General features: G+C 46.9%; 8 protein-coding genes across 8 annotated transcripts; 2 read left to right on the forward strand and 6 right to left on the reverse strand.

Moving 5' to 3' along the window:
* Positions 1 to 212: 212 nt before the first annotated feature.
* GLAREA_05465 (P-loop containing nucleoside triphosphate hydrolase) lies at positions 213 to 3172 on the reverse strand (the record flags this gene model as incomplete). The annotated part of the gene is made up of 3 exons (XM_008078754.1): positions 213 to 2081; positions 2133 to 2826; positions 2880 to 3172. 3 exons carry the CDS (start codon positions 3170 to 3172, stop codon positions 213 to 215), a joined length of 2856 nt encoding a protein of 951 aa, XP_008076945.1.
* A 662-nt stretch (positions 3173 to 3834) lies between these two features.
* On the reverse strand, positions 3835 to 9335 carry GLAREA_05466 (ARM repeat-containing protein; the record flags this gene model as incomplete). Its single annotated transcript, XM_008078755.1, has 3 exons — positions 3835 to 4734; positions 4783 to 8914; positions 8959 to 9335. The coding sequence occupies 3 exons, from the start codon at positions 9333 to 9335 to the stop codon at positions 3835 to 3837; spliced, it is 5409 nt and encodes a 1802-aa protein (XP_008076946.1).
* A 349-nt stretch (positions 9336 to 9684) lies between these two features.
* On the forward strand, positions 9685 to 12975 carry GLAREA_05467 (uncharacterized protein; the record flags this gene model as incomplete). The annotated part of the gene is made up of 1 exon (XM_008078756.1): positions 9685 to 12975. The coding sequence occupies one exon, from the start codon at positions 9685 to 9687 to the stop codon at positions 12973 to 12975; it is 3291 nt and encodes a 1096-aa protein (XP_008076947.1).
* Positions 12976 to 13023: 48 nt separating this feature from the next.
* GLAREA_05468 (Creatinase/aminopeptidase) lies at positions 13024 to 15037 on the reverse strand (the record flags this gene model as incomplete). The annotated part of the gene is made up of 5 exons (XM_008078757.1): positions 13024 to 13273; positions 13329 to 13506; positions 13557 to 14588; positions 14892 to 14923; positions 14982 to 15037. The coding sequence occupies 5 exons, from the start codon at positions 15035 to 15037 to the stop codon at positions 13024 to 13026; spliced, it is 1548 nt and encodes a 515-aa protein (XP_008076948.1).
* Positions 15038 to 15705: 668 nt separating this feature from the next.
* Positions 15706 to 17317, reverse strand: GLAREA_05469 (Winged helix DNA-binding protein; the record flags this gene model as incomplete). Its single annotated transcript, XM_008078758.1, has 5 exons — positions 15706 to 15942; positions 15993 to 16754; positions 16803 to 17083; positions 17133 to 17177; positions 17245 to 17317. 5 exons carry the CDS (start codon positions 17315 to 17317, stop codon positions 15706 to 15708), a joined length of 1398 nt encoding a protein of 465 aa, XP_008076949.1.
* A 625-nt stretch (positions 17318 to 17942) lies between these two features.
* On the reverse strand, positions 17943 to 21296 carry GLAREA_05470 (Zn2/Cys6 DNA-binding protein; the record flags this gene model as incomplete). Its single annotated transcript, XM_008078759.1, has 7 exons — positions 17943 to 18734; positions 18783 to 19167; positions 19250 to 19867; positions 20296 to 20510; positions 20611 to 20918; positions 20971 to 21017; positions 21091 to 21296. 7 exons carry the CDS (start codon positions 21294 to 21296, stop codon positions 17943 to 17945), a joined length of 2571 nt encoding a protein of 856 aa, XP_008076950.1.
* Positions 21297 to 23976: 2680 nt separating this feature from the next.
* Positions 23977 to 25465, forward strand: GLAREA_05471 (P-loop containing nucleoside triphosphate hydrolase; the record flags this gene model as incomplete). Its single annotated transcript, XM_008078760.1, has 4 exons — positions 23977 to 24039; positions 24104 to 24286; positions 24593 to 25270; positions 25322 to 25465. The coding sequence occupies 4 exons, from the start codon at positions 23977 to 23979 to the stop codon at positions 25463 to 25465; spliced, it is 1068 nt and encodes a 355-aa protein (XP_008076951.1).
* A 480-nt stretch (positions 25466 to 25945) lies between these two features.
* Positions 25946 to 27176, reverse strand: GLAREA_05472 (uncharacterized protein; the record flags this gene model as incomplete). Its single annotated transcript, XM_008078761.1, has 2 exons — positions 25946 to 26839; positions 26886 to 27176. The coding sequence occupies 2 exons, from the start codon at positions 27174 to 27176 to the stop codon at positions 25946 to 25948; spliced, it is 1185 nt and encodes a 394-aa protein (XP_008076952.1).
* Positions 27177 to 27364: the final 188 nt, after the last annotated feature.

Genomic DNA, 27364 nt, shown 5'->3' on the forward strand with positions numbered 1-27364 from the left:
TATCATAAACGTCTAATAATGCCACTGAGCGCCATTGCTATGCAACGAGATGTGCTGTTCTTCCTAACTACTGCGCAGAAGGGCACCGGATATAAAAGTCTCGTGTAACTACACCATAAGAAAGACATACATGTGTGCCAAGTTGAGCGAATAAATTTCAAGCGAAATTACTGGTGACATTGACTGTGGTTTCGGCCACTGTACAGACTTCCCTACCCGTGCTTTGCAAAGACAAAATTGACTTTGCAGGTATCTTCCTTCAGTATTGTAGTCAGAGCATCGTCGCCAAGTATGCCCTTGATTTTCTCAAAGTCTTCCAACTCATAGCCGAAAACATCTTCGGTTTCGCCTTTGAAGACAGAGGCATCGATATGTTTGTAATGCATGAGCGCTTGCATTCCTTCTTTGCCCTTTCGTTTCTTGCTCTTGCCTTTGTTGTCATCTATCTTTTGGATGGCCTCTACATTGGCCTTAGTTGCTGGTACGACAGCGGGAAACAGCATTTCATCGTCACTATCCTCAGCATCATCTGACCACTCCTCCTTGTCCTGGTCATCCTCTTCATCACTACCAGGAGCTGTTATTTGTTCTGAGCCGAGGCCTTTGCAGTCACAACCAAGGAGATCGTGCGTCTGGCATCCAGGATTAGTCGCGAGTCGGAATAGATCCCTCAGCTCTTCAGGTGAGAAACTTCCCTCGTTCTTCTTCCCATCAACCACACTATCTGCCAACCCTGTCTTACTCACTTGACGCTGATAAATCTTTTCATCCATACCACCAGCCATCAACATTCGGTAGATCTTTACCGGTCTCTTCTGGCCATCGCGATGTATTCTTGCCATTGCCTGGAGGTCGACGGCAGGATTCCAATCCACATCGAAAAGAACCAGGCGGGATGCGCCAATCAAATTGAGACCTGTGCCACCTGATTTTGCTGAAAGCAAGAATGCAAAGTTCTTGGATGCGGAGGTCTTATTGAACGTATCAACCAGCTCTTGGCGTCTGTTTGCCGGGGTACTTCCATCCAGTCGAAGGAAAGGCAAGCTTAAAGAAGCTAGATGCTGTCCGAGTATATCCAGCGTCGCTGTATAATTTGAGACTAGAACTATCTTCTCGCTGGTCTCTTTGGAGAGATATTTGATCAGCTGGTCAAGCACTCGGAATTTGCTGCTGGCTACAACAGGGGATTTGCGCAATAGTTCAGAGGGTATGACATCTAAAAGCTGCGCCATTTTAGCATTGCCAGATGCTTCTTCGTCTGCTTTTACCAATAGACTGGGAGCGTTACAGATCTTTTTCAACATAGTGATGAGTTGCAATTTGCATTCGGTGTTTCCAATCATGGACCCGAATACAGAGGACTCTAAAACATGCTGATATACCTGAATTTGTGCTCGTGTCGGATTACAAAAGAGAACATATTCTGTCTTCGGTGGAAGATACTTCGAAAGTACTTCTGCGGTCCTCCGTAAAATGAAAGTTCTCGTTAAAGCTGATAATTCTTCGCCTCTCGCGGTGCCCTTTTCAATGTCTCTATCGGATGCGCCAGGTTGCCTACTTTTGGTGATCGGCGTTTCAAATTCCTTTTTGAAGGTATTATATTTTCCCAATAGCCCAGGATTACAGAAATCTACCATCTCGAAGAATTCGGAAAGATCGTTCTGCATCGGTGTCCCTGAAAGGATGATTCTTCGATCCGTGTTGAGTGCCTTGATTGCCTGGGCTGATTTGTTCTGAGCCGTTTTGAGTCGATGGCCCTCGTCTGCTACGACTAAGTCGATTCCAGCACCTCTTTTGAGTTCATCTTGAACTGATCTGAGTTTCTCGTAACCGATAATCATCACGCTGTAACTCTTCCCATGCGTAAAGTCGGTGAGTCGAACCTTCTTATCGTCCGCTACTAAAACTCCAATTCTCTCATTTCCCAGCCACTTCTGGAATTCTTTTTTCCAGTTCGTGATTAGAGTGACAGGGCATACTATCAAAGCTTTTTTGATCACTCCCTCTGGACCGTATATGGGGTTTTGCTTTAGAAGTGTCCAAATCAGAGCGATAGTTTGCAGGGTCTTGCCTAATCCCATCTAGCTATATTAGCAATGTGGTTTGTGAAGACCACGCTGTTTCAAACTCACCTCATCTGCTAATAGAGCACCCTGCCCGTTGAAATCTCGCATTCCCATAACACACTCGTAAAGGAATTTTACTCCCTCACGTTGATGGTCTCGCAGATGTTGACTCAAGAAAGGGTCTACAACAACGTCTACAATGTCTTTTCCTTTAGGAAAATATTTTGGCCTCTTCATAACCAAAGCCCCTGGAGCATCTGGGGCATGGCGAGGCTGGGGCCCTCCCCCCGCTTTGGGCTGTAGAACGGACGATTTTAGTAGAGGTGTTTTGAAGGTAGTCCCGATCTTGCTAGCAGATGCATAGAAGCTCTTTGCGGGTATCTCCTTCTTTAATACTACTGGCTTCTTCTCAATCTTTTCCGTAGGCATTTTTGGTGAAACTACGGGCTTGTATGTGCTTGCAGGTGTTGTGGGCTTCCCCTGAATCATGGGGCTGGCCTGGCTTTCGCCGCTTGAGGAGCGCTTCGTGGATGTCTTTAGGAACGGTTTCCTGGCGAGAAAGTCTGCTTTGCTGATAGCAGAATCAACCTCGACATCTTTACCGCCGACGCTTAACGTACTTCCTGGCAGTAGAGGCTCATTATACATTGACCTCCCCATATCCCTCCCTGAGATGTCTTGTAGCCGTGCATAGCCACCGTATACTGAAAGCACGCCATCGCCATCCCAAGTTTTGTTTTTCTTCGTTGTAAATTTGCGCCTTCATGTCATTAGCATTTCTTCCAATTCGTTTCAACTCTGACAAGTACGAACCAAAGCACCATATAATAACCTTCAAGGCCCTCTGAAGTAGCCTTCGCAGTCGAATTTGGTTCTCGGGGATTGCTTACCACAAGCAGAGGTTTCCGTGGCGCATGTACGGCAGGAGAGCTCAAGGTCTTCGCCGGAGGCGAACTACTTTCGATGACATGAACCAGCAGTTTCCGTTTTTTGTACGGTCGCGGATTGATTTCGACTTCATCATCAGAGTCAGGAATTCTTGTCAGATCAATTTCTTCGGCTTTTTGTTTGCTCTTCAGGAGCGGCGGCCGAAATGGTTTGTTCATTGTTAATGTCGTCAAATTGTGACGAACGCGTTCTGCGACGCGACAGATGTCGCGTCCGTCAATCGTCAGCACGTGACATGTGTCATTGTAATTCGTTGGTATTCGATTACCTAGGTAGTACAATTAATGTCCGAATTCGATTGAATATTTGGATTACAACTATCGTTTGAATTTATCTTCCTTTCTTACTGTCTGCCTAAAGCTAGGGCGAGGTCTTGTGCTTCTACTCGTCTATATCTACCCTCTCAGTTTATTGGAGTCCCCCAGGAAAGAAAGCTTTAGGCATTTGAATTGAAAGCTAAGAACTGTGCCACAGACATCAATGGGGCGAGTCTGGAGATATGGGCACTTATAGTGCTATCTGCAGGTAGAGAGAATATTGCATTATGTTCATATAATCATGTTAAACCACACCAGTGGGCTGGAAGGAACGGTTCGGATACGCGATCTTTATATCATATCCCCTAGTCTTTTGGGTTTCCGGTATCTATTGTAAGACGACAATAGTATTCTATCTCACAGGTACAAAATCCTTTGCGCACTTCACGACTGTCTGACAGTAAACAAATAATGTGGCTTGTATTTTATTCCTTTCCTCGGAACATGATAACCAGTCATTCAACTTTCAACAACTCTCACACCTTATAACTACAAAATGCAGCTCACTGGAGCATAGAGTCCAGGCTTTCACCCAGAACACCTTCGATCTTCACAATCCAGCGGTTCGTTTCTCTTTCGACAATATCATCGTCGTCCTCTTGTAATTCACTAATGAACGGCAACATCTCTGGTAACATTGATAGCCACTCTTCGCCAAGCCGGTCAGTCATGGCTTGTTGACATTGCACGGCTGCTAGACGGACGCTGGAGGATTCTGATCGCATGTGCTTCAAGATTGCCCCATTGAGCTCTTTGTGGTGGTCTGAAGAGTCTGCAGCTGCAGCAAGCTCCACAACGGCAGAAATCAAGTCTTCGTTCACAGGTAGAGACGAGCTGTACGCGAGATGGGTACATAAGACAGGCGCCACAGCACTGAAATGAGCAGGTGCTTGCCAGAAGTCGTCTTGGTCGTGTTCGAAGCACTTGACTAAAGTCTGGAGAACTCTCGTCCATAATTTCTTGGATTCTTCATCCTTTGGGTTGACGTTTTTGAGAATATCAACGGCGTTCTCGATCAAATAGCTTGCGTATCCAGTCACGATGGATTTCAGATTGTCGAAGAAAAGAGTGATGAACCCGTACAGGCTTTGCAGGCGTAAGACCCTGCCTGAAGTGTCTTTCTTTGGCAGTGAAGAAGACGCCCACTCGACGAGACCGGCGAAAATGGGTCGGAAAGTGGCATCATTCAGCTTATGAATCATCTTAATCGCCACATCATTGAGCTCATCTTCCAGCTCTGTGACGACTTCTGATTCGAATCCACGCTCGCTAACAGTTTGTTGTCTACGTAGGTCGAAGGCTTTTTTGAATATATTTGACAAAATAGCAGAATACTTTGTGATGACACTCTTGGGTTGTTTATTGACAGCGTTTTGTAAGACTTCGACATACTCGTGGAGTGCCTAGATAGATTAGTTTCAAGATGTCACTAAAACATTCGGGTAACTTACTACAGGACCTTGAGACGCAGCTAGATCCCAATTTTTCTCCAACGCCACAAAAAGACTCTTCGCGTCAATTTGCTTTGCTGCTAGGTGAAGACACTGTACTCTACTTTCGTCGGCATCGTCATCGAGATCTGCCTCGGCGGAAAGATTCGATATCTTAAGGAGTCTGTCCAAGTAGGGACCAGATACCATATATGGTAAGTGTTGAATCAGTGCGCTCATAAAAGCATATCCAGCATTGTGGAGCTTTTGCCCATCTGCGCGTTCGACACTCAACTCCATGTACTCCAAAGTTTTAGGAATTGCGGAAGGAAGGATAGATACAACACCTTCCCTCAGTATGTCAACTAGTGAGGCCAAGCACAACAGCGCCATTACCCGCAGTCGATCATCTGACTGGCCCAAACAATCTTCACTGGCTATCGTTTCTGCAGCTGCCGAGACGGCCTCAAGATCTTTCTTTCCATACTTTTCGGAGATCTTGTCGACGCAAGCGACAGCTGTATGCTTGTACAATACATCCTTGGACTCACGGATGATAGCGGTAAGTTGGGGTAGGAAACCAAGCATTGCTGTGCGGGAGGCAGCATTTGAGGTGCTTTCCTGATCGACGCGGACTTCCAAAGCTCGAAGTATCTTGCGCCGTAGAGAATCGTTCGGTCTGTTTAGTAAATCCTCAGCGGATTTGAGGAACTCGCTGGTCGAAAGAAGGCCTAGAAGTGCCTCCAAAATGTCTCCACAGGAGCTGTGTAGCTGCGCTTCTTCCTTTACAACATCTGCCAGCCCCAGTATACTCTCGAGGAGAGAAGAGTACAGGTCTCGGATCCTAGAAGAGTCCATGTCGTCTCGTTCGAGTATCTTTCCTGCTTGCTTGACCAAGGCACGTTGGGAGAGTATCGCGGGTAACAGTCGCATTTCAGCAAACGCGACCGCAGAAGGATCCGATAACCCGTCGTCATTTGTGTTCAAAATAGCAACCGAGTAGGTGGGTTTCGGCTTCAATATGTCACTGACAAGATCGAGATACTTTGCGACGGACAGTAGTTGTGTTTCCACCCTGAATGAGCTGGTCAAATCAACGGCAAAGTTTTTGATGCTCTCTGTTGGCCCGTATTTGTTGACGAGCATGGCTAGTATGGCGAACAAAAAATCTTCAGATCCTAGGGTCTGGACCAGAGATGTAAAAAGTCCCTTTCTGCGATGGCTAGGAACATGCTCAAACGCTGCGACAAAACTCAAGAGAAGTTCTGCTGCTCCAGAAACAATATTTGTCTTGCCCTTCCGGAGCGAAGATATTAGTGGAGGAATGACTTCACGTATAGTTTGACTGATAACGTGTGCGGAGTAGTCATCATTCTGTCTCAAGACTGAGTTGCCCATGAAGGTAAAAATCGGCATGACGCTGTGAAGAACAAGCTCAGGCGCAATATCTGCAAGGGAGGCTACGATCAACAAGGCGGCATTTTGCACCTGTGGACTCGCCGTCTTTTGAACACAATCGACAAGTAAATCTGTTCTAATTGCTGCACGATCCAGCTTTAGTTTAGGGTTGGATCTAAAGGCTTGTAAAATCGAAAAGAGGCTACTCAGGACTAGACCTTGAAGATAGGCAAGCTCAGAAGTGGCTTGAGCCTTGAAGTGTTGTATTTCAGCGAGGATTCCAAATAGTCCACCGAGTAGTTCAGGGTGTGTTCCTGGACTTGAAGAATCGATAAGCTGTAAGACAAAGGTGACCTTCCTAATGGCATCAGAAAGTTCTTTAGGGTCTCTGATAGAACTTCGCGCAACTTCGCCGTGGCTTGTCCTTCGTCTTTTCGAAACCGGAGGCTTGTCAGTCATTGAAGCTGCAGTAGGAAGGTCATCCATAAAAGAAAGGAGTATGTCAGTTGTCAAGGAGGCGCTTCCAAGGAATTGAGAAGCCGTTTGAGCGGCAAGCTGGGTGTGGTGATCAGATTTACTAGGTTGGGAAAGTGCTGTTGCAATCAGCATTTGAGCCGTGGTCAACCTCGAATGACCCTTTAATGAAGACCACAGCGATCGCAGCCTTTTGAATGCTGCAGTCAGCAGAGTGGGCCTGTCTGAGGCTGCTTCACCCTTAATTATTTGAGCCAACAGTTGCAATCCCTCCTCATCGTTGGATGTAATCACGGAGAAACATTCGTCATCAAAATCTACTTCATTGACTTCTGCTTCACGACAGTATCTAGAAGCCTCTTCCACACTGAGGGAGGCCCATTGTTGTAGGACTGGCAGTAAAATCTTAGTTCTTGTCAATGAGCCAACAGAGCGAACTTGATTGAGAGACGCGAGGAGTCGAAGTTTCACAGAATATTGAGGTGTTTGGACAACATGAGAAGCAAAGAACGATAAAATAGAAGCTCTTGCGGTCTGTGGTAGTCGTGTGGAATCTGCTTTGGCAGAGCCCTCGGAGTGGCTTTGACTTTGAATGGCTCTCTGCAATATGGTCTGGATAGCTTTTGCATCTAAAACACACTCCTCGAGTGACGGAATCAGTATTTCTCTCAAGAGACGCATCACAACGTCGGCAGTGAGCCATTTGAGGGTTGTTGTGGTTTCGGGGCCTGGACCATATAAATCTTCAGATCCCCAGCGAGGGAGATTCTTCAACTCCTTTTTGGACTCTATAGTCTCAGGGTATAAGTGGTTCATGGCGATCAGTAGGTCTGCCGCTGCGCGGCGGACTTTTGCCGCAGGATCGCTAAGAGCAGATACTGCATATGGCAGTACAGCTTGCACATCAACGGATGTCATCTTCGACTCCAAAAGAAAGTTCGTAGTCAACTGGAGTGCTGACGCTCGAGCAAGAACAGGGTGAGGGGCAGACCAGGTCCTCATGTAGAAAGTGAGGTACAGCGAGTCTTCCAGTGCAGTTTCGCGTCGAAGGATTGGAGCGGCGTCGAAAGTGTGAAGATCTGCTTCACTAGCTGTTGAGGACAGAAAGGCTCGGCAAAGATCTGGATAGACGTGAGAGGTATCGTGACATAAAAACGAAGATTCTGCTGCTGTTCTTGTAGGTAGACTGTCGAATAGGGATTGGAAGCTGGGAGCTGCAGGTTCGGTCGTAGCGTCTTCCATGATGGCATCGTCAGTGGTAGACGCTTGCAAAAGCTCGGGGCGAATCGTTGTCTGAAGTTTCATTTCCAACTCATCGATATCAACTTCGGTATCTCGTAAGACACCACGCACCAAATCACCAGTATGGCCAGCTAACTGCGCCAAACCTACTAAAGTCGAAGCGAGATGCGGTCGCAGTGTTATCTGTTCGGGACTATCGTCCAATTGATGTGCAACAAGAAGTAGCGATTTAAGGACTACGCCAGATTGTTGGTCGCTCAATATCTGACTCTCAATAATCTCCTGGATTATTGAAAGTGCCCGGAGGTCACCTTGCTTCTTGAGACGGTCAGTTAGAGAAAGACAGAGACCATTTGCAAGCTTATCCACCCTGCGCTGTTGTGAAATATTAATCAACAATTTTGGAAGGTTTTCGATTTTCATTAGCTCCTTTGTGAGCCTTCTTGTCAGCTGCTTTGCGGCTCGATGGTTTGCTAGAACAGATAAGCAGACGAGGCCTGAAGTAATTGTGTCCGCTCTCCAGCCCAATACCAAAGCTTCCATCATGGCAGTCAAGATTTTGTCATCAAGTCCACCCTTGGAAGCCATAACAGAAAGTAGCATGTAACAACCAAGACGTAGATCTGGCACGTCCTTCATGGCCAAGCCTTCATTGAGCGTGGGAATCAACTTCAAAATCACGTCTTGTTCGTTTTGCTGTTGGACACCTTTCCGGCCTGATCTGGCTCTATCCAACAGTCCCCCAACTGATTCTGTCATGACACCAGCCCAGAATGCTAATAGAGCAGGGTAGTGTACTCGAGATCTGCTGATTCGAATGACGTACGAATTGAGCGTTGCCATAAATGTAGAGTTGGTTATTGCCGCTTGTACAATAGCATGCCTTGATGGCGAGGTAAGAGACCGTACGTATGGTTGTAGAAATTTAAAATCCCCAGGTATCTTGAATGGAAGTATAGACATCAATGTGTTGAATATTGGAAGCGTGTGGTAGGGGAGGAAGGTCGTTAAGAGGAAATGCGTATTATGTTCATGAACGCTACAATTGTTAGTTACTTTCTCATCGAGGCACAGACAACGTACCGAAACCGCCGGACAAGCCATTCTACAGCCTTTATACCTGGATTCAACCTTAACCTTCCGCCGACAAGACCCAGGAAAGCCTCTATTTGCTTATTGAGGTCTGTGTTTTCTGCGGTCGTCATTTGAGTCCTGTCTATCTCCTGACTTTGTTCACTGAAGATCCCCCTTTGAAACTCCAAAAACCGCCCATCCAGAAGACAGAGCTCCTGAAATCCTTCATGGCACAAGGTATATAATGTATCGAAGCTTTGTGATGCGGCGACTCGAGGTTCGAAAATCAAAGACTTGGAATGCGCGGCCTTTTGCGCTTTCAAATTCAGCGAATTTGTTGAATTTGCAGCTATTTGCGACAGCTGAGCTGCCAATGCGGACGCCATTTTGATCTTCGTCGTGGCGCTTCAAGAAATCATGTCAAGTTATATGTGCTAGACGGCGCAATTCTTATCGTAGAATTTCTGTCTATCGAGGAACTTTTTTTAATGTGGGTCCAGAGCTCAGAAACATGCTTGGCCAAATTCGTGTTAGCACGCTACTAAATCGCGGGGAGAAGCGTCAGCCCAATCAAGACATTTTGCTTAACTCCGAACTACGTCAAAGCTTCGCTTGCAACTCCCTTCTCTCATCAACGAACCTGGAAGTGTCTAACCAGTCTCTCAACATATTTTCGACAACAAATTACCTAGGTACTAAGCATGCGGTTCTACCTACTAAGTCTGGGTTTTTGCAATGTCGGAACCTAGGACCATTCCAAAATTCGGATCGTTTCGCCCTAACCCAACGCCTACCAATTCTCTTTCGACAGACAGCAAGGTAATTGGTCGACAGGAGCGAAAGCATCGTTCAAAGGGTGAGGGAAATTTTAAGAGTCATGACACCAAGCGAGAGGACAAAACAGCTCGCCGTCACCGTCATCATCGAAGAAGTAGATCTAAAAGTCAAGAGAGAAGCAAAGAAAGAAATCGACAAACGCTTGATTTGAGACCTGTGGAAGCCGAAGCAATCAAAAAGTCTGATGAATCGGAAGCTTTTTTCATAGACACCAAAGGTGATGAAAAGAACCTGGTGTACGGAAGTATTCACAGGTATGATGTTCCGGTATTCCGTCGTACAGGTGGTGGCAATGTGATAGGCACTTCAAATCGATTAAAAATCGATAGATATCTTGGTGATGGCAAGTATATTGTTCTCTCAGATTGGAGGGATTCCACATTTGGTCCACGAGAAAGATATACATTCTCCAAAATTAAAGGTGTAAGGCCTAGACTGCTGAAGATTCGGCCTGAGAGCATCGGAGAACATCAAGACGTTCTTAATGAGGACTTCGTGGCGCTCGATGATTCTAAAATCAAACGAAGCGGCGACCAGGAAAGCGATGATCAAGCAAGTGGCGCCGAAGATGAAATCAATTATAGGTCGATACATGGCAAGAAGAAAGTTGGTGATCAGCCTGAGGATGTCGCATTTCAGTACGCCGGTGAAAGTGATGATGCCGAAAACCAAGGATCTCATGCAGTCGGCTCTAATCATGCACATCGACAAAAGGATTTGGAGCTGAAGCGCCGGGTGGAACAATGCCCCGATGATATTGACGCCTGGCTTGAGTTAATCAATCTCCAAGACAATGCTCTTTACGGAAAGGATGAGCGACATCGGGCTACGAATGCTGAGATCAAAAGTACAGCAGAGATAAAGATCTACATGTATGAGAAAGCTCTAGGGCAGGCAAAGTCTATGGCTGATCGTGAGCGTCTTTTAGTCGGGTTCATGTCAGAGGGGAGTAAGGTATGGGAAAGCAAATATCAAAGTGATCGCTGGGAAGAAATATCCCAAGCAAATATTGATAGTCTCACGTTGTGGAAGAACTACTTGCTTTTTAAACAAAGTACATTTTCAACATTTCGGTACGAGGAGATACGAGATATATTCATAAAGCGCATTAAACTTCTTCGGAATGAAATTGGAAATGCGAATCCTGGTTCCGAAATGTCACTTTGGCAGCAGCTCATCTACGTCCTACTACGAGCTACCATCTTCATTCGGGAGTCTGGGTTCTCCGAATTGTCAGTGGCGATCTGGCAAGGTTTAATCGAGTTAAACTTCTGTGGGCCGAAAAGTCCAGAAGAACCAGTGGACCGTATTAAAACATTTGGCGAGTTTTGGGAAACAGAACTTCCTCGTGTTGGCGAGGAAAACGCACTTGGCTGGAATCATTTTGTTCAACAGTCGGGTGATATCGATGCGCCCGGAAGCATCATCGACGCTACGACGAATGAGCTGGACGGCAACGGCTTGTTTAGGAGCTGGAGTGCAGCAGAACGGCGAAGACATAACGCTTCAAGTCTCCCCGCCAGAACTCTCGATGATGTTGCCGAGGACGATCCTTATAGGGTTATTTTATTTTCTGACGTTGAAGATTTCATGGCTGCTTTACAACCAGGCTGTGAGGAGATGTTGAGATCTTCTTTGTTCGATGCATTTCTAATATTCTGCCGCATGCCGGCTATGGCTAGCCAAGGAGAAGAGAGCCGATCAGAATTAAGTAAGGACACTCTTGGTCACGAGTTTCTGGAGAGTGATCCCACGTACATCTCTCAACGCTGTCTAAATAAGCCCAAGATGGACGAAAATGCGGCTGCAAAAACCGAGTCACCCTTAACGACTCCTGTATCCAACTATTACATGTCCTCTGATACCTTATTCTCAACTGGATTGTGGTTTAGCAAGATGCTGAGTTGGCAAGAAAGATATTCTCCGGTTTATCAACCACTCTCGTATGTTTGGGTTCGTAATACGCTCAAGCAAATCAACAACTTTTATTCAAATGAGGATCTCGCTGAATATTACATGGCATTCGAATGGAAAAACGAACCAGCCACGATCAAGAAAGTCTGTAAAGGACTTTTGAAGCAACATCCTACAAGTCTTCGGCTGTACAACGCATACGCCATGATCGAAGCAGCAAGAGGGAACAGAGACGTTTCCAACAGTGTGTTCTCGGCTGCTATAAGCATGAGCAAATCTGTTCCTGAAAAGCAGAGCCGCGATACCATACTGCTCTGGAAGAGCTGGGTTTGGAGTTTCCTGGAAAGTTCAGATAACTCTGGGGGTTTACAACGCATCCTTACCATACCAGATGGCGTACTCTCAGATTCCCTCACCAGTACTCCCGCCACGCTGCTCAGAACAAAACAGTACCTAAGGTCCAACCGAGACTATCTTCTCTCCTCAGGAAACTTCTACCACGCCGCCCTACACACAGAACTCCTAGCACTCTTAGAATACCTAACCACAACCTCACCCCAAGAAACCCAATCCAGCACCCAAGGCAACATAACAAGCGCCCTCACAATCTACACCACCTTATCCACAACCCTCACAATCCACCCTACCGCCCACGAACTCCTCCTCCAATCCTCCGCTCGCCTCCTCCACCACCACGCTCGCACCGGCCCCTTCCGCCCCGCCCTCCTCCGGCAACACCTAACAACCTACCTCACCCTCTTCCCAAGCAACACCATCTTCCTTTCCCTCTACACCTGGAATGAGTCGCGGCTGCGCATCGAAAACCGCGTCCGTGCCATCCTGCACTCCACAGTCCTGCTGCTCGAGCACGACGTCCTAACATCCCGTATCTTCGCCATCACCTACGAGATCCAACATGGAACCATCCACTCCGCGCGCTCAGCCTTTGAACACGCCGTTGCCTCGCCGGCGTGTCGAGCTTCTCCAGCGTTGTGGCGGTTGTATTTGTTGTATTGTCTGCAAACCCCGGAGTTTGTGGGAATGGCGAAGGATATCTGGTATAGAGCACTTAACGCGTGTCCCTGGGCCAAGGAATTGTATGTGTTGGGATTGGAGAGGTTAGAAGGTATAGTAGCGTTTGAGGAGTTGAGGCGGACATGGAGGGTTATGGGGGAGAAGGAGTTGAGGGTACATGTTGATCTTGAGGAGAGGTTTGAGGACATGGTTGAGCTGGAGGAGGGGAGGAAGATGGGGAGGTTAGGATTCAGACAGTAATATATTTGGCTATGGTATAAGAATGTACATTATCACATCTAAACTCCCTCACCAAAACCAGTTTTTCCTCCCTCCCTTCACACTCTCCTCTCCTTCTTCCCCTAGAATGATCTTCAGCGCCTCATCTCCCTTTGGCGTCGTCGTCAGATTCTCATACCCATCCTCCGTGACCAACAAATCATCTTCAATCCTCACACCACCCACATCATAATACTTCTCCAACAAATCCTTATTGATGTATTTCGCGTACGCCGGGTCTGGAAGATATATCTCTTCGAGCGCGAAGGTGGAGAAATAACTGGAATTGCGTGAGCCGAAGATTTTGACAATGGGTTTAGGGAGGAGTGACTTACATTCCAGGTTCAACTGTTATAACGCTGTTGACTTCCAGAATCGAAGGATTGGTGGTTTCCGGTGCATTAAGCATTTCATGGAAAACAGCTTGTGCTTCTTCGTGTGTAGTATTGCGGGAGAGACCAGATAGTAGATATCCACCAGCACCCATATCATGGACTTCAAGACCCATGTAATCTACACTCATCAATCAACCATCTATCAGCAACACGGAAAAGAGAACTTACGACCAAGACCATGCGGCAAAAAAGCCACCGAAACCCCCGACTTGAGCACCTCCTCAAAACTCCCACCCTGCAACAACCCCAGCTTCAAAAGTCCAGCTACAAGCACTTTATGCGCGTGTAACTGGATGTTTCTGTAATTCACACCGGGAGCAACCATGGCTATACACTCTTCCTGCATTTTCGCGACGAGGTTATAGACTTCTTTTCCCTCCTTCGTCCATTTCCCTGAAATAGGAAAAGTACGCGTAACGTCAGAAGCGTAATTCTTCCACTCACAACCCGCATCTAGACAAACAAGCTGGCGTCCCTCAAGTGACTCGTTATTAGCGCCGTAATGTAAGGTACTAGCATTCCGACCTGAGCCAGCTATGATCCCGTACGCTTGATTTTTAGCTTGCGCTGCAATGCAGGTTGCGGTAAAGATAGCCTCGATCTCGGCTTCGTTTTCGAGCGTGCGGATGGAGCGGAGGACGTTGATGTGGGCTTCTGCTGTTATGGCGTTGGCTTTGCGGATCATGGAGATTTCGAAGGGTGATTTGATGACTCGTGCTGCATCCATGGATGGTTTTAGAAGGGTGAAATCGAAGAGTGGTTTTAACTCTATGGTGGTTCCGTCTTTGTAGTTGATTTGATTTGGGATTACTGGGGTTTGATAATTGTCGAGGACGAATATCTTTCCATTTTCTTTTGAGGCGAAGAATGTTAGGTAATCTTGAATATGGGTAGTAGTAGCAACCAAGTCAAATTCTGATACGGCTTTGATATCCTCTTTTGATGGATTGTTTCCGTTGTAGATGACGCTCCTACCAGTGTTTGGCGGTGGAATCCAGACGTAAAGTCCATCCCGTTTGATGTTGTATGTGACCACACAGTCCGGATAATTTAGGCCAGTCAGATAGTAGAAGTATCGACGCTGACGAAAGTAAACTTCTTGATCTGAATCTTCGTAGGTGAGTGACGGCATTCCAGGCAGATATATTAAGCCCTCCGTTACACCAAGGCGTTTTGCGACAGCTCGAGCATGTTGCTTTGCTACAACGTCCAAATGTTAGCTTTTTATGCTTGAATCAAGATCCTAAGACAAGCCGTATGTCAGAGGAACCGAAAGAACAGATACATCCATCCTTGGACCTCATTCGGAATCCTCAAACACATCTCCGTTCTCACATGAGAACACCAACGACACAACCCTCAATACTTAAACCAAGGTCTCCCTCCTCAAACTTCAAGTCAAAAGCTGTCATAACCCCAACTCCTCACTTCATCTTTCACTCCCTCTCGCCCTCTTAGTTCTCCTCACCTAAACACAAAGCCAAAGAAAGAAACACCACTAACCAGGAAACTTAACCCTCTTGCTCTCCACAACCCTACAACCAAAAAATCAGCACACCTTCTCACCCCCCAAACCCACGAAAAAATACATACACAACATCCCCCTCAACCTCATCCACCACCTCCCAAGAATCCCTACGCATATCCATATTTGCAATCACCGTATACGCTTTTCAGCGAAATAACAAAAAAAGTAGATGCAGGAGAACAAGTCTTTGCGAAGCGTGAACTACTTAAATAAATCAAGAAGTGGAAGTTGGAGTTGGTTGAGTAATGCTTCACATGATGAAGATGGGAGGGAGGTCCACTGTGGTCGTTGGTGAGTGGTGAGACGGGGCCCATAAAATGTGGGGGTTGTGATTGGATGTGGGAGGGGGGCTTGGGTCTCGGTGTGTACAACCAATGTACATAGCTTGGGGTTTTATTAGTGAGATGTTGTTGGACGTGATTCGTATAGTATCCTCTATGTTTTATATCTACAACTATATTGTGTTTCAACGAATTTATTTGTCGCTGCACTTTAAGAGCAGACATCTATCTCACAGCTAAACTCACCATATATTGAATACGTTCATGCTAAGCATCTTCAATGGGCGCAAGAGATGCATCTCAAGAGCCGAAACTCAAATCCTCTAGTATTCTATGCATGAACTAGACTTCACTTTTCTATGCACCATATCCGTTCACCCCCAACGCCATACATGCCAAATGTCTCCCCCGATCCAAACGCCATATCATATGTAACCCACCTGCCTCATATTCTGATCATAACGTTCATTTAACACCCTCGTCTTCTCATCATGACCCCCTAGCATTACTAATATTGAAGCCCACGATTGCCAGGACCACCTCCGAGCCTGTGTCCCTCATCCTGGAAAAAGGCAGCATCGGCCTGACCGCCATGTGAACGTTTCGGCGATTTAACTTCGATACCGGCCATTGAAATGTGCATGTGAAGTATTCGTCGACCAGCTTCTTTCTCATAGTCTTCTGCCATGCGGAGAGCTTCTCGTTGAAGTTCCGCACGGGGATCGACTTTTCTTGATTCAAGTAACTACATCATGTTAAAATTTGTCCCTCTTCAATTAGAGGCTAACCACTTACACCATCGACTGTGTTGATTCTAGCATCGAGGTCTCCTCGTTGAATCATAGCGATCAACTCTTTATCCATAGTTTTCCCTAGCGGCGCGAATCCCGAATTTAAACTCGCCAAAGTGACGGACGAAAATGGAATAAAGTATTGAACAATACACTTGCCTCGGATCAGCTGATATATTTCGTCGATATGTCGATGTAAATAAATGTCCAGAAGATAGTCTGCACGGTAGCTTTCTAATACTTGCAGACAATTCGTATAGCGACTGTTGATGAAGAAGCTAATAGCCCGGCGGATTTGTGGCTCCATCTCGAGATATGTTCTGAAACTAGAGTTTTCCAAAACTCTTCTTTGCAGTTGATTTCGATCCATAGTCGCTAGAGCGCATAGACCGCCATAGACGGCTACATCATTTGGACTGATGATGGTCGCAGCGCTCTGTGCCAGACCGGGCTCCGTCCAGAGAAATGAGTTTGCTGCCTCTGAGTAATCACCCACGTCGAAGTGTGCTAGTCCTTGTACAGCATGTAGATATGGCTGTACCGAAGCTTCTTCTGCGGTTCCAGCTATAGCGCTCTTGACCTTCTGTACATTCGAGTTTATAGCGATCCAGTTTTTTTGCTCCGCAGCAACGTTGATAAGATGCCGACTGACATCGATAATCTGCTTCGAGGCACTAATATCCTGTCTCATTCTGCTAAAGGCTTCGAAGGCTTTCGGAAGTTCGCCAATAGCGTGATAATGCTTGCCTAAATCTTCATTACCCATCTGAACTTGTTAGCAAATGTTCTTCCATTCTTCATTTTTTACACATACTCGAATACTCTCTTTCACCAAGTTATTTTTATACCCCTTGAGCTCCTCCTCCAAACGTTTGGTCTCCGCATCGTTCTGCTTGGACACTCGATCGATCCAGGATTTATCTCGGACAGCCTCAGGTTCTTCAGGGCCAATAGTTTCCAGGTGCGCTTGGGCTTCGAAGTATTTGCGGATGTCCTTGCCTGCCTTGGCTTCTCGTACTGCAAGCTTCAATGCTTCGACACCGAGAAACGTGGAGCAGACACCAATGTATATAAGTCGGTCAAGTCGTGTTCGTCCTGGGATTTCTTAGCAATCTTGCAATGTACCCCAAAGGAGTATACTCACCCTGATAATTTTGAATGTATGACTCGAGGTCGAATTTCGGTGGCTCTACGAAATGTCAGTACTTGGTATCACTGGCCATCAATGGCACTGATCAGCAGTAAGTAGGACGTACCCGCAACAATGAAACCACCCTTTTTGTTCCGAGGCTGTGTGGGCGAACTCGGGGCGCTTTGCAATGAAGCCATAGTGACACCCTTTTGTTGTTGTTTGGTGGCGTATTAATAGTTGCTGGTTGATAGTTCCGAGTCGAGGTTGTGGGGTAGACGCGATGTTGGAGCTCTGGAAGCTCCAGGCTGCAAAGGCCGATAAGGTACGACACGGATTATAGTTCTACCGAATTTTTGTCTCTATTATGTAGTTATACGTCAATCAGATTTCATAAGTGAATTACTAAGTTGTCACTTTAATGAGAACGATTTTGAAACAAAATAATTCTTTCTATACGCAACACATGTTTTTCCTTTGGAAATAAATTACTTTTTACCTAAATATTCGCTTTCCTGCGAAACAGTGGATTAGTACAAAGCAGAGAAAAACCAAACATCTCACAAATATGAAATGTACAGTTCTCTATATGCTATTTTCCGTTTTGAACGAACTCGGGTATATCTACATATTAAACCCAAACAAATCCCTAACAAAAATCATGAGTCCCTTGTATCTTCCAACACGGATATCTAAATGCATGTCCGAACAAAAACCTAAAAAATCAAATTGCCGGCCCTCATCCCAAATGTATGCAATGGTATAACCGTCATAAAATACAGCAATCGTGTGCAACACTGCAAGAAAAATTCGTGGCTGGACCATTCACTGCGGACGGTATCGCTGATCATTCACCATATTACTCCATCCATTCTCCCCCGAAAGCACGAAATTCATATTTCCATCCGGTGCTAATCCAGTGTTGTAGCCTATGGAAGGGCCTATGTTCTCCATCATTCCAGGTCCCATATCCATCTGATTTTGATATTCAAAATTTTGTGGTCCCTGTGTAAGATATGGTGGTAAAGGACCAAAGATCTGCCCCTCTAAGTCATCGTACATTCCAGGGTTGGGATTCCCGTTCGACACATATATAGTCGGGTTGGGCGAGCTGTTGTAACCAGCCAAGGGCTCTTGTTTGTCGTTTTCATAATTCATAATAGGGTGGTTTGGTGGATATGCAAATGGATCCGCGGACGGGAACATCATCGCACTGAGATCCGGAACCGAGCTATTTATGGTAAATTGTTGTGGATGAACGTAACTCGACGTGCTGGATTCTGGAGTTCCCACTGTCGAGATGTCCGAAGGCGTCATTAGTTCCTGGAAGCTATTTCGAAGGTTGGGATTGGATGCGGTATTCGTTTGGAATCTTGCTCCATCAAGAGACGCTCTGGGACTATTGTGAGCCGGTGCTGGGGTGGGAAAAGTTCGTGCACGTGAGATAAAAGCAATATCAGGACCATTTATATCATCCCGAGGAGGATTCCAAAGAGATGGGGTGCTCTTTACTGCCGACTCGGTTGGAGGGGATGGAGCGGATCGTTTCTTCTTAGCGAGGGTTGGCGCAGAACCACGGCTTTCCTTCAGGTGCGTCGGCAGTTGCTCGAAAAGTCCCTAGTTTTCAGTTAGCCCTGATTTGAGGAGAGCACTGATCATTCTTACTTTCAATGCCGTTGAGCATCTGTCTGCAGCCTGACTTCCCCGCGCAAGACCATCTAGTGCTTCCTTGCCATCCATGGCGTCTGCGAGGATCTCTTGAGATCCAGACTTGTTTGGATTTTCCAACACAAAGAACACCAACGATAGAATAGAAAAGAACGTTGTATACATCGTGAACCAATAAGCCCCAAGCAAAAAGCCCCTCCTCTTCATTTCCGTAGTGATATGTACAATATTTCGCGAGACGCTGACACATGCAGCGGCGCAAGCATATGATCGTTCGTCCAGATTTTTGCTGGCTGGCGACTTTTCTGAAACGTAATGTAAAAATGGGCGATAAAGCATCATCTGAACGTGAGCGTATGCTAGGCGGAGAAGCTGCTGAATACTAAATAACCATGTTAGTTACTGGGTCTAGCAAGCAACCTTTTTCTAGAGCTGAGAGATGAATATTTGGTAATTTTGCTTACCGAACGAGTTTTGGCGACACATCTCCACCAGGTCGAAGTCCCATTGGGAGTTTATCCAGCCACTCTTTGAGATCGCGCTCAATGTCTCTAATCTTTGCGTGACTTATAACGTAACATGGATTTGCGCCATTCTGGATGGATTCTTCAAGCCCTTTGGTTGGGTATATATAGGTTATTACCTTTGTCAAAATTATCATTAGATTCGTATGCGCATTCGATGCAGCGTACAGCGATGTCGTCCCCTCCGGCATTGGGATTATTCCGTCTTTTGTGATGTATTCATCATCAACTTCGGCAGGTAACTTCTGATCAACATCGTCTAGACTGAGCATTTGAGGAAACCCAAGCATCGCGGAAACATAAGTGTCCATCTTTCTCGCTACCCAGAAAACTCGTCTTCGAACTTGTTTCTCGATCGGGTTGAAATTGTGGGGGATGTTTCGGTGCAGTCCCATCCGCAAAGCAGATCTTAGAGCAATTCCTATATAAGAGTAGCAAGTGCTCAGATTCGCTGAAGACTGCAGAAAGAGGATCATGAACAGGATGGCCTGTAACGCCGTAAGATCGCGGCAATCTGTAACATCCATCATCTGGCGCGCTGCTCTGAAATATTTGAGTCTAGGAGGTTCGTTAGCAAATAATCGCAATAGAGCCGCAGGTGAGGTCTGTCAAGGCAACACAATACAATATCAGAGTGTTCCAAACTCGCTGATTTGTTAAAAGTTGCGCGAAATTCTGCCGCCAGGACAGTTTCAAAGCCACCAGAAATAGAGGTTCGATCAACGAGGAATGATATGATGAAAAACGTTGAAGGAAATGTAACACACCCTTGGTCTATGCCGCTTTTGTAAGTCGGCGGATTCTTCCCTTCAAGATTAAACAGACAACCTAGAGCTAAGACAACATATAGCAGTGGTAAAAACTGATTCTCTTCATTGCCAAAACTCTCTACCGGTATATCGTATATCCTATGTACCATTACGTAAAATGAAGGTTGGTGGACGAAGCACAGAAGAGAGCACGCCAGATTTAATGAATTATCACACAGATGTAGCGCGACTTCTTTGGCTGGCAAGTCTATTGTGTTTGGAAGACCTGATTCGAGCGGTGAATCATGTGCGGAGCCGGGAGAGTTGAATACAACAGAAGGGTAGGCTCTCGGTAATCTTGGTAGAAAAGGAGATCCATTGTTTGCCTCTCCCAGAAGTCCTCCCATCTGCTCTCGCATTCGTCGAACAAACACAGTCCCAGAGGATCCACCCTACAATACACGTCAGCCCACATCCCGTTTGGCAGCATACTGTCCGTGGCTCACTAAGCCATATGCTCTGTTTTCGCGTATGCGAGCGTCCTTTACTTACATGAAAATCCCATCGGCCATGCTCATCCAGATCAAGTTGTCCAGTAGAAGTGATCATTGATCGCAGCTGAGCATCTTGTTCCGCTTCGTATTCATTCTTGATGTTCGATGAGGCCTCGCCTGTGGAGTCCTTGGCGTTCGCCTGTCTCTGTGCAATCGCAACGTCAATGTCTGTTGGATCGTTTAGATCAACGTCCGGCAGGACGGTCTTCAATAAAGTCTCCGCGCGCTGCAGACGAGTTTCTAATGCTTCGATATATTGCGGGGCCGGGTTTCTACGCCGATTGGAAGGCTGGTCATAGGTGCATTCTGAAGGGGTCAATAGAGTTCTCTTTGACAGAGGCATGCAGGTTCTACATACCATACGAGTATACTGTGCAATGGGTACATGGCTGTTTTCCGTCGCATCTTCACAGTTCTAAATTAGCTTCTTTCCTCTCGATTTATAATTCTGCATCCTCAAAGGGGACCCAATACGCACTTGATCTTCTTCCTTCGACATTCATCGCATGCTCTAGTTACTCTTCTTCGTTTCTGGAGAGGGGCAGCGCGGGGTGGTTGTGAGCCAGGAGCTGAAGTTGGAGACGACTGCCATGGCCCTGATGGACCTGGATTGAGTTCTTCATCAACGAAAGAATCGGGCGACGAAGGATTCGTAGCGATTGAGGGTGCGATTGGAATTGACATGGTTTGCCTGATGAGGGAAGGTTTGCGCCGATGACGAGTCGCAAAAAGATCCCCGCGTCAGGTCGAAGTAGGCGGCTGGCTCGCAGTCAAACAAAGTTTTGCTGTAAAGAGAAATTGCAGTGACTCAAAACTCAATGAAGAATTTGACAATACTAGAAAGAGGAAAGCTCTATGTTTCGGGGGAGATCTGACGACGAGGATAATGATGTCCTCCAACAGCTATTACAATTGAGGAATGGTACGAGCCGTCAGAAAGTTTAAAATAGGGAAGGTGAATAGAGGCGGCGCTCGGTGCCGTAGCGTTTGGGTTTGGGCTGACGGTGTTGATCTTTGAGATATTCTATGCTTGGCAGATGTTCAGAATCCGACACAAGATGCTGGGCACTTGGTAGTTGGTCGTTGATGAACCCAGAGTGATTCGTTCGCGGCAACAACAAGAAGGAACGGGTCGATGTCGGGCGGGTCTAATCCGCCTGGTAGTATGGCGTGTATGGTACGTGGAGCACTGGAGCAGCGCAGCGAAGAGAGAACGGCGGCTCCGAGGCTTCTTTTGCGGATCCGAGGACTCTGTTGCAAGTTGTGGTCGTGCTCTCTCGTTACGCTCGATCGACTACTCGACTCGAAGGTCACGTACCTCGCCTCGTAGAGGTATGAAAGGTGAGTAGGAGGTAGTCGATACGGCGATGATTGAAATCCCGTGCAACTGGGAGAAGCGAGAACCCTACCGTGACGGTCTACGGAGTGCTTTAGTACTCATCGGACTCGTCGGTGCTTGAACAGTACTAGATTATGATTCTTCCACCTCTCGTCGCACGAGACAAGAGATCGAAGGCGGTGCAGACGAGAGTGGAGAAGGAAGAATGAGGCCGTCTTGAGTGTCCAGGATCGTGGAAGTGGATGGCAGGATACCGTATGGAATCACCGTATGGAATCCCAGTGTGAAAGTGCAGAGTGGATCAACCGAGGGGTCCTCATCCGTTTACGCCGCCAAGCCACCAGAAGCCAGCGAAACCTTCGAGAAGAACTTTGCTAAACACTAAAGCGTCGGCATCATGAATCTCCTAAAGAGTCAGTCTTGGTGTCCTGGGCGGGCCAGCAGGGCTTCTTGGCTCGAATTGGGATTCAGTCGTTCGTTGAATTTGTCTTGGGAGTGTGAAGTGCATGGGGAGAGACAGAGAGATACCATGCAACAATACAGCGAAGACATGGTAATGACCGTGTGATATTTGAAAAACACCTTGGAATGGAAGCCCAGATTTGGCACCGAGGTCAATCAAACCCCATGTGGGAATCCTTCTTGAAGATCTGATTACTGGAACTTGATTCTATTCAGAGAATTGTCTGATTAGTGTGTATCTTGAGCATGGCCATTTCCATTTCGTCTACGAAGATCCCTGATACAGAGAATCTGCCTGCATCGCAGCCTTACTCAAATACTGGCGACTTTCGCATGCTGCCCAGGTGCATGTCAAATGTCCTCGCTTAAACCGCCTTTATGCACTGATTCCCGCCAAGCTACGTCATTGCTTAGATGTATTTTTGTAAAAATGCATTTCTGCTCCTCTGCTGTGCAGACTGACTTTACTAATGGAATCGCAGTCGAGCCGATTTATCCATGAATGTCTCCGAAGCATCTCCGAGTCGGCTCCTAGCAGCATTTCTGAATTGGAGTATTATCCTGAATACACGACAGAAAACCCATTTTCAACACGGAAAGCACCCAACCTGTACGACATGACGGACGGAAATTAACCTCACCGTCGCGGCTGGTAAGTCATGACGAGCAGATATTAGAGATCCCTTATCTACCCCGCCATCTCATCTGCCCCTCCATCATCTCGCACCCACGACATCAACCAAGTACATCGCGACTGGTCGCATTTGAGAGGCAAGTACTGGTAAATCTTGCCTCCTCTGTCTCGACTGCTTCTTAGTCTGCTCCTACTTCTCCGCCTTACCCTCATCATCTTCTTGTCTTCCTCTCCAACACCCATCAACCTTCAGTCATTCAGTGTCTGTCCTCTCTGAACCCCCACATGCGGAACAGCCTCCGTTGGCTCACCACCAGTCCAGTGCACCACCACCGCCCACGTCCTAACCGTCCTAACCTGCCCGCGTGCTGAGGGACCTGACAGTTTATGCCAATCACTGCTGAACGGGGTGGATGGGGCGTAAGGAGCCTTCAAAGGTTGGTGGAGGCTACCGCAAAAATGCCAAAGATCGATTTGCCTATTCAGGGCGTTATGATGCCAGAAAACCTGACCAGTGTCATGCTTCATATCTTCTTCGCTGTCGACCAAAATCGTCACATTGCACTCCTGCCCGTTGTGTCCCTGATCACCAACATGGCATTCGGTCGAGGGATGGATTGTTATTCGATCCCATGAAGGTGGGCCAGACCGTCAACCTTACCAAATCGTTGAATGCAGAATTTACTAGTTGCCGCAAACTTTCTTTTAACCTCTCCGCCCCATATATGATCCTCCCTGATTCTCCTCCTCCTCCTCATTTCTCAACTGCTGAGCAAATTGCTTGTCGCAACCGGAGTCATTGTCAACCTGGAATACGTTTGACAATTCGAAACCCACGTAAAGGTACTTCTTGAGACATAGAGTGCCCGCGAGCGATATACCTGCATTACCGAGAACTGCTTTCTTAGAAGAAATCCAGAAAACAAATCATGTCTAACAAACCAATCTTCGTTGCTACTCATCCGAGAGCAGTGAGTACCGCATTTGAACGAGTATGTACCTTTACAGCCCCCTAATGTAGCACCCTCGGCTCAATTGCTAATGTGTTACACACAGGTCTTCATGACCCGCCGTGATATCCTGACATGTGTTCACGAACCATTCGGAGATGCTTTTTATTTTGGACCCGAGCGATTGAGCCCTAGATACGAAAACGATGAGAAAGCTCGTGAAGAGAGCGGTTTCGCGGATTGCACATATCAGTCGATATTCGACCGAATTGAGAGAGAAGGAAAAGAGGTTCGAGCCATACTCTACTTCTGCGAAACCCCGAACAACTTCCCATACACATTCTTTTGAAACTGGAAAAACAACCGCTTAATTGGATCAATTGAATTTTCAACAAGAGCAAGTGCTCCTTGTAAATCGGAGAAATTTGTTCCCTTGATTTAATGCATCTATTCCAACACCCTTGTACTCGTCTGGTCGGTCCATTACCATTCGAATTCAATCTACAATCAACAGCGTCGACTCAGTAATATTTCTATTTGTTCGAATCAGTGTCTCCGAATTTCTGTTTGACGTTGGAAAACTCATTTCTGCTAGGGTAAACGTCTCTTCATCAAGGATATCACTCATTACCTGTGCCCACCAGAGAAGGGTTCAGCATCCATTGCACCTTCGCTTGGAGGTCAGAGTATCAAAAAGGGGGTTGGGACTGAGGGCCACACCAATGGCACCACGAATGGGAAGGTCAATGGCCACAATGGCTCGAAAAAAGCGCCATATCCATATGACACAGCTCCAGAGCCCGGGAATCCAACAGTTGTCCCAGCCGAAATCCTTAGACAATTCCATTTCACCTTCCTCATCCGCCATCCCCGTCACAGCATCCCATCCTACTGGCGCTGCACCATCCCACCTCTCGACAAAGTCACCGGCTTCTATAACTTCATGCCTGCCGAAGCCGGGTACGACGAACTCCGTCGCGTCTTCGATTTCTTGCGTAAAGACAAGCACGTCGGTCCTGTTCTCGCCGGAAAAGGCGTCTGCGAAAAGAACGATGTGAGTATTACCGTCATCGACGCCGATGACTTGCTGGATAATCCAGAAGGCATCATCTCCGCATACTGCAAGGAGGTGGGGATTGACTACAGCCCTAAGATGTTGATCTGGGATACTGAGGAGGATCACCAGAGGGCTAGAGACGCCTTTGAGAAGTGGAGGGGCTTCCATGATGATGCTATTAATTCTACTTCGCTTAAGCCGAGGAGCGCTGCGCATGTAAGTTTGCACTCGACTGCCTGAAGAGTAAATGAGACTGACTTCAACCAGAAAAAGAAGAACAAATCAATTGAGGACGAAGATGCCGAGTGGAAACAGAAATACGGCGAGGATGGTGCGAAGGTCATCCGGGAGACGGTGGATGCTAATATTGAGGATTACGAGTATCTTAAGACATTTGCTATCAAAGTCTAGGCCATTAGGTCCTGAGGAGTTTTGTTGTGCATATTAAAGGATATGGATTTTGGGAGGGTGGAATGGGAAATGTGTGCTAGAAATAGAGGGTGACGCAACTGAGAATCGGACTTTTGGTGGTTACAAGTATATCTTTTATTAAGATTTTTTGATTCTGGCGAATACAACATCAGCCAGATTTTTGTATGAACTGAAATGTGCGTATATTCCGTGACTCTCGCATTCGAAATTTTGGAACTGGGATTGAAGACTTAGGAGGACTTGGAATTTCAGAATCAGTCCTCTACCTAAGATGGAGAGCGCAATGTAAGTCTATCAAAGGTCAGGAGAATCAAGACTTATGTTCAATGACACAAACAAACATCAATCGTACAACGTCCTTAACTTCTCATAGTTCTTATATAATTTTCATACACTTCCCAACTCCATACAAGTACAAAGCCTTCCTACCTACACAATACATACATACCCCCTCAATCCCTACGCCTCATTCACCTGCGGTTTCTTCGCCGCCTCCTCAAGAGTCTTCACATCCTGAACCTTCATCTTCGCCACCACCGTCGCCTTGAACGTCGTCCAATCCATACCTCTCGGCCTTGACCTCGCCGCTTCCTTCCCTCTCTTCTTCGCCTCGAGCTTCTTCTGCATCCGCTCCTTCGCTTTGAGAGCCTTTTGTCTCTCCAACCCCTTTTGCGTAGGTGAAAGAGCCGCTTTCTTAAGTTCAACTTTCTTGGCTCTGTGAAGCTGCTTTTGCTTGTTCTGGTCGCTCTGGTATTGTTTGTACCATTTCTCGCGGCTTGATATAGTTGTCTCGCTTGCCTCTGCTTCTGCTTCATCCGCGGATGCGGTCTTCTTGGGGGTTTTCAGGGATCCCCATAGCGCTCCGACAAATGGGTTTTTGTACAAGGACGTCAATGTGTTGTGGACGACGTTGCTGCTCCATGATTTCGCAAAGTTCGCATCCGCGATATCAGCCCATCGAACCCCAACTACGGCACCCTGACTCTCGTCGTACAGTCCTAACCGGTTCCCAATCGCTGGTCTTGGCGCGGGATAGTAATGCCGTATGTTTTCGACACTGAGTTTGAATAGCACGGACGCTAAATCGGCGATACTGTTGGCTTTCTGGTCATTTAACAGCCTTCCTCTTTTCTGCTTTGGGACGGGTATGCCCGCGCTGGTGACATTGAGGGAATGCGGTTCCCACTCTAATGCGTGCCGTTTGGCATACTCGCGGAGTTTTTGGTAGGCACTACGTCCGTGTAAGGCGGTTGGGAAGGATATGGCTGCGAGGGGGGTCCAGAGATCCTTTCGCAGGGCTGCTGGGACCGTCTTTTTGCCGTTGTATGGGAGTTGTTTGAGCGCGTGGTTATTCTGATTGTGTTAATGACTGCTATGGGGTTTGAATAGATGTATAGACCTTCATAGATTTCTGCAGCGAGTAGACTACTTGATTCCATTGGACCTGCCTGAATACGTATATCGTCTGGCCTCTTTCACCCGTCGGTTCTGGAACTGGCTTAGAGGCGGCTGGCGCTTCTGGTGTTGGCTGGAGTTCGGAGCTGGTGATGGGGATTTCTGAGGGTGATGCGGTAGTTGCTACATCTGTGAGATTTGCTGCTGGAGGTGTGGTGGCGGTGGCATTATGTCGAGCTCCACGGATACAGAGGATTGCCCTTCGTGCTATCCTGGAGGAGGACTGAATATTCATGATGGGCTGGGCGTGGTGAGCAATTGGCTGATCCTCTTGTACACCCCGTCGCGAAATCACAGAATCTCAAGAAGTTACAATTTCATTTAGGCTTAGCGCTACTGGTCATGTGATATCGGTGAATCGGTGGCTGCAAGAGCTGCTACCCCTGTCACTTTCAAAGAATGACCTCAGAGAATGAGGGGCAG

Source organism: Glarea lozoyensis, assembly GCF_000409485.1.
Source record: "Glarea lozoyensis ATCC 20868 chromosome Unknown GLAREA10, whole genome shotgun sequence".
In the NCBI taxonomy this organism is placed as follows: Eukaryota; Fungi; Ascomycota; class Leotiomycetes; order Helotiales; family Helotiaceae; genus Glarea; species Glarea lozoyensis.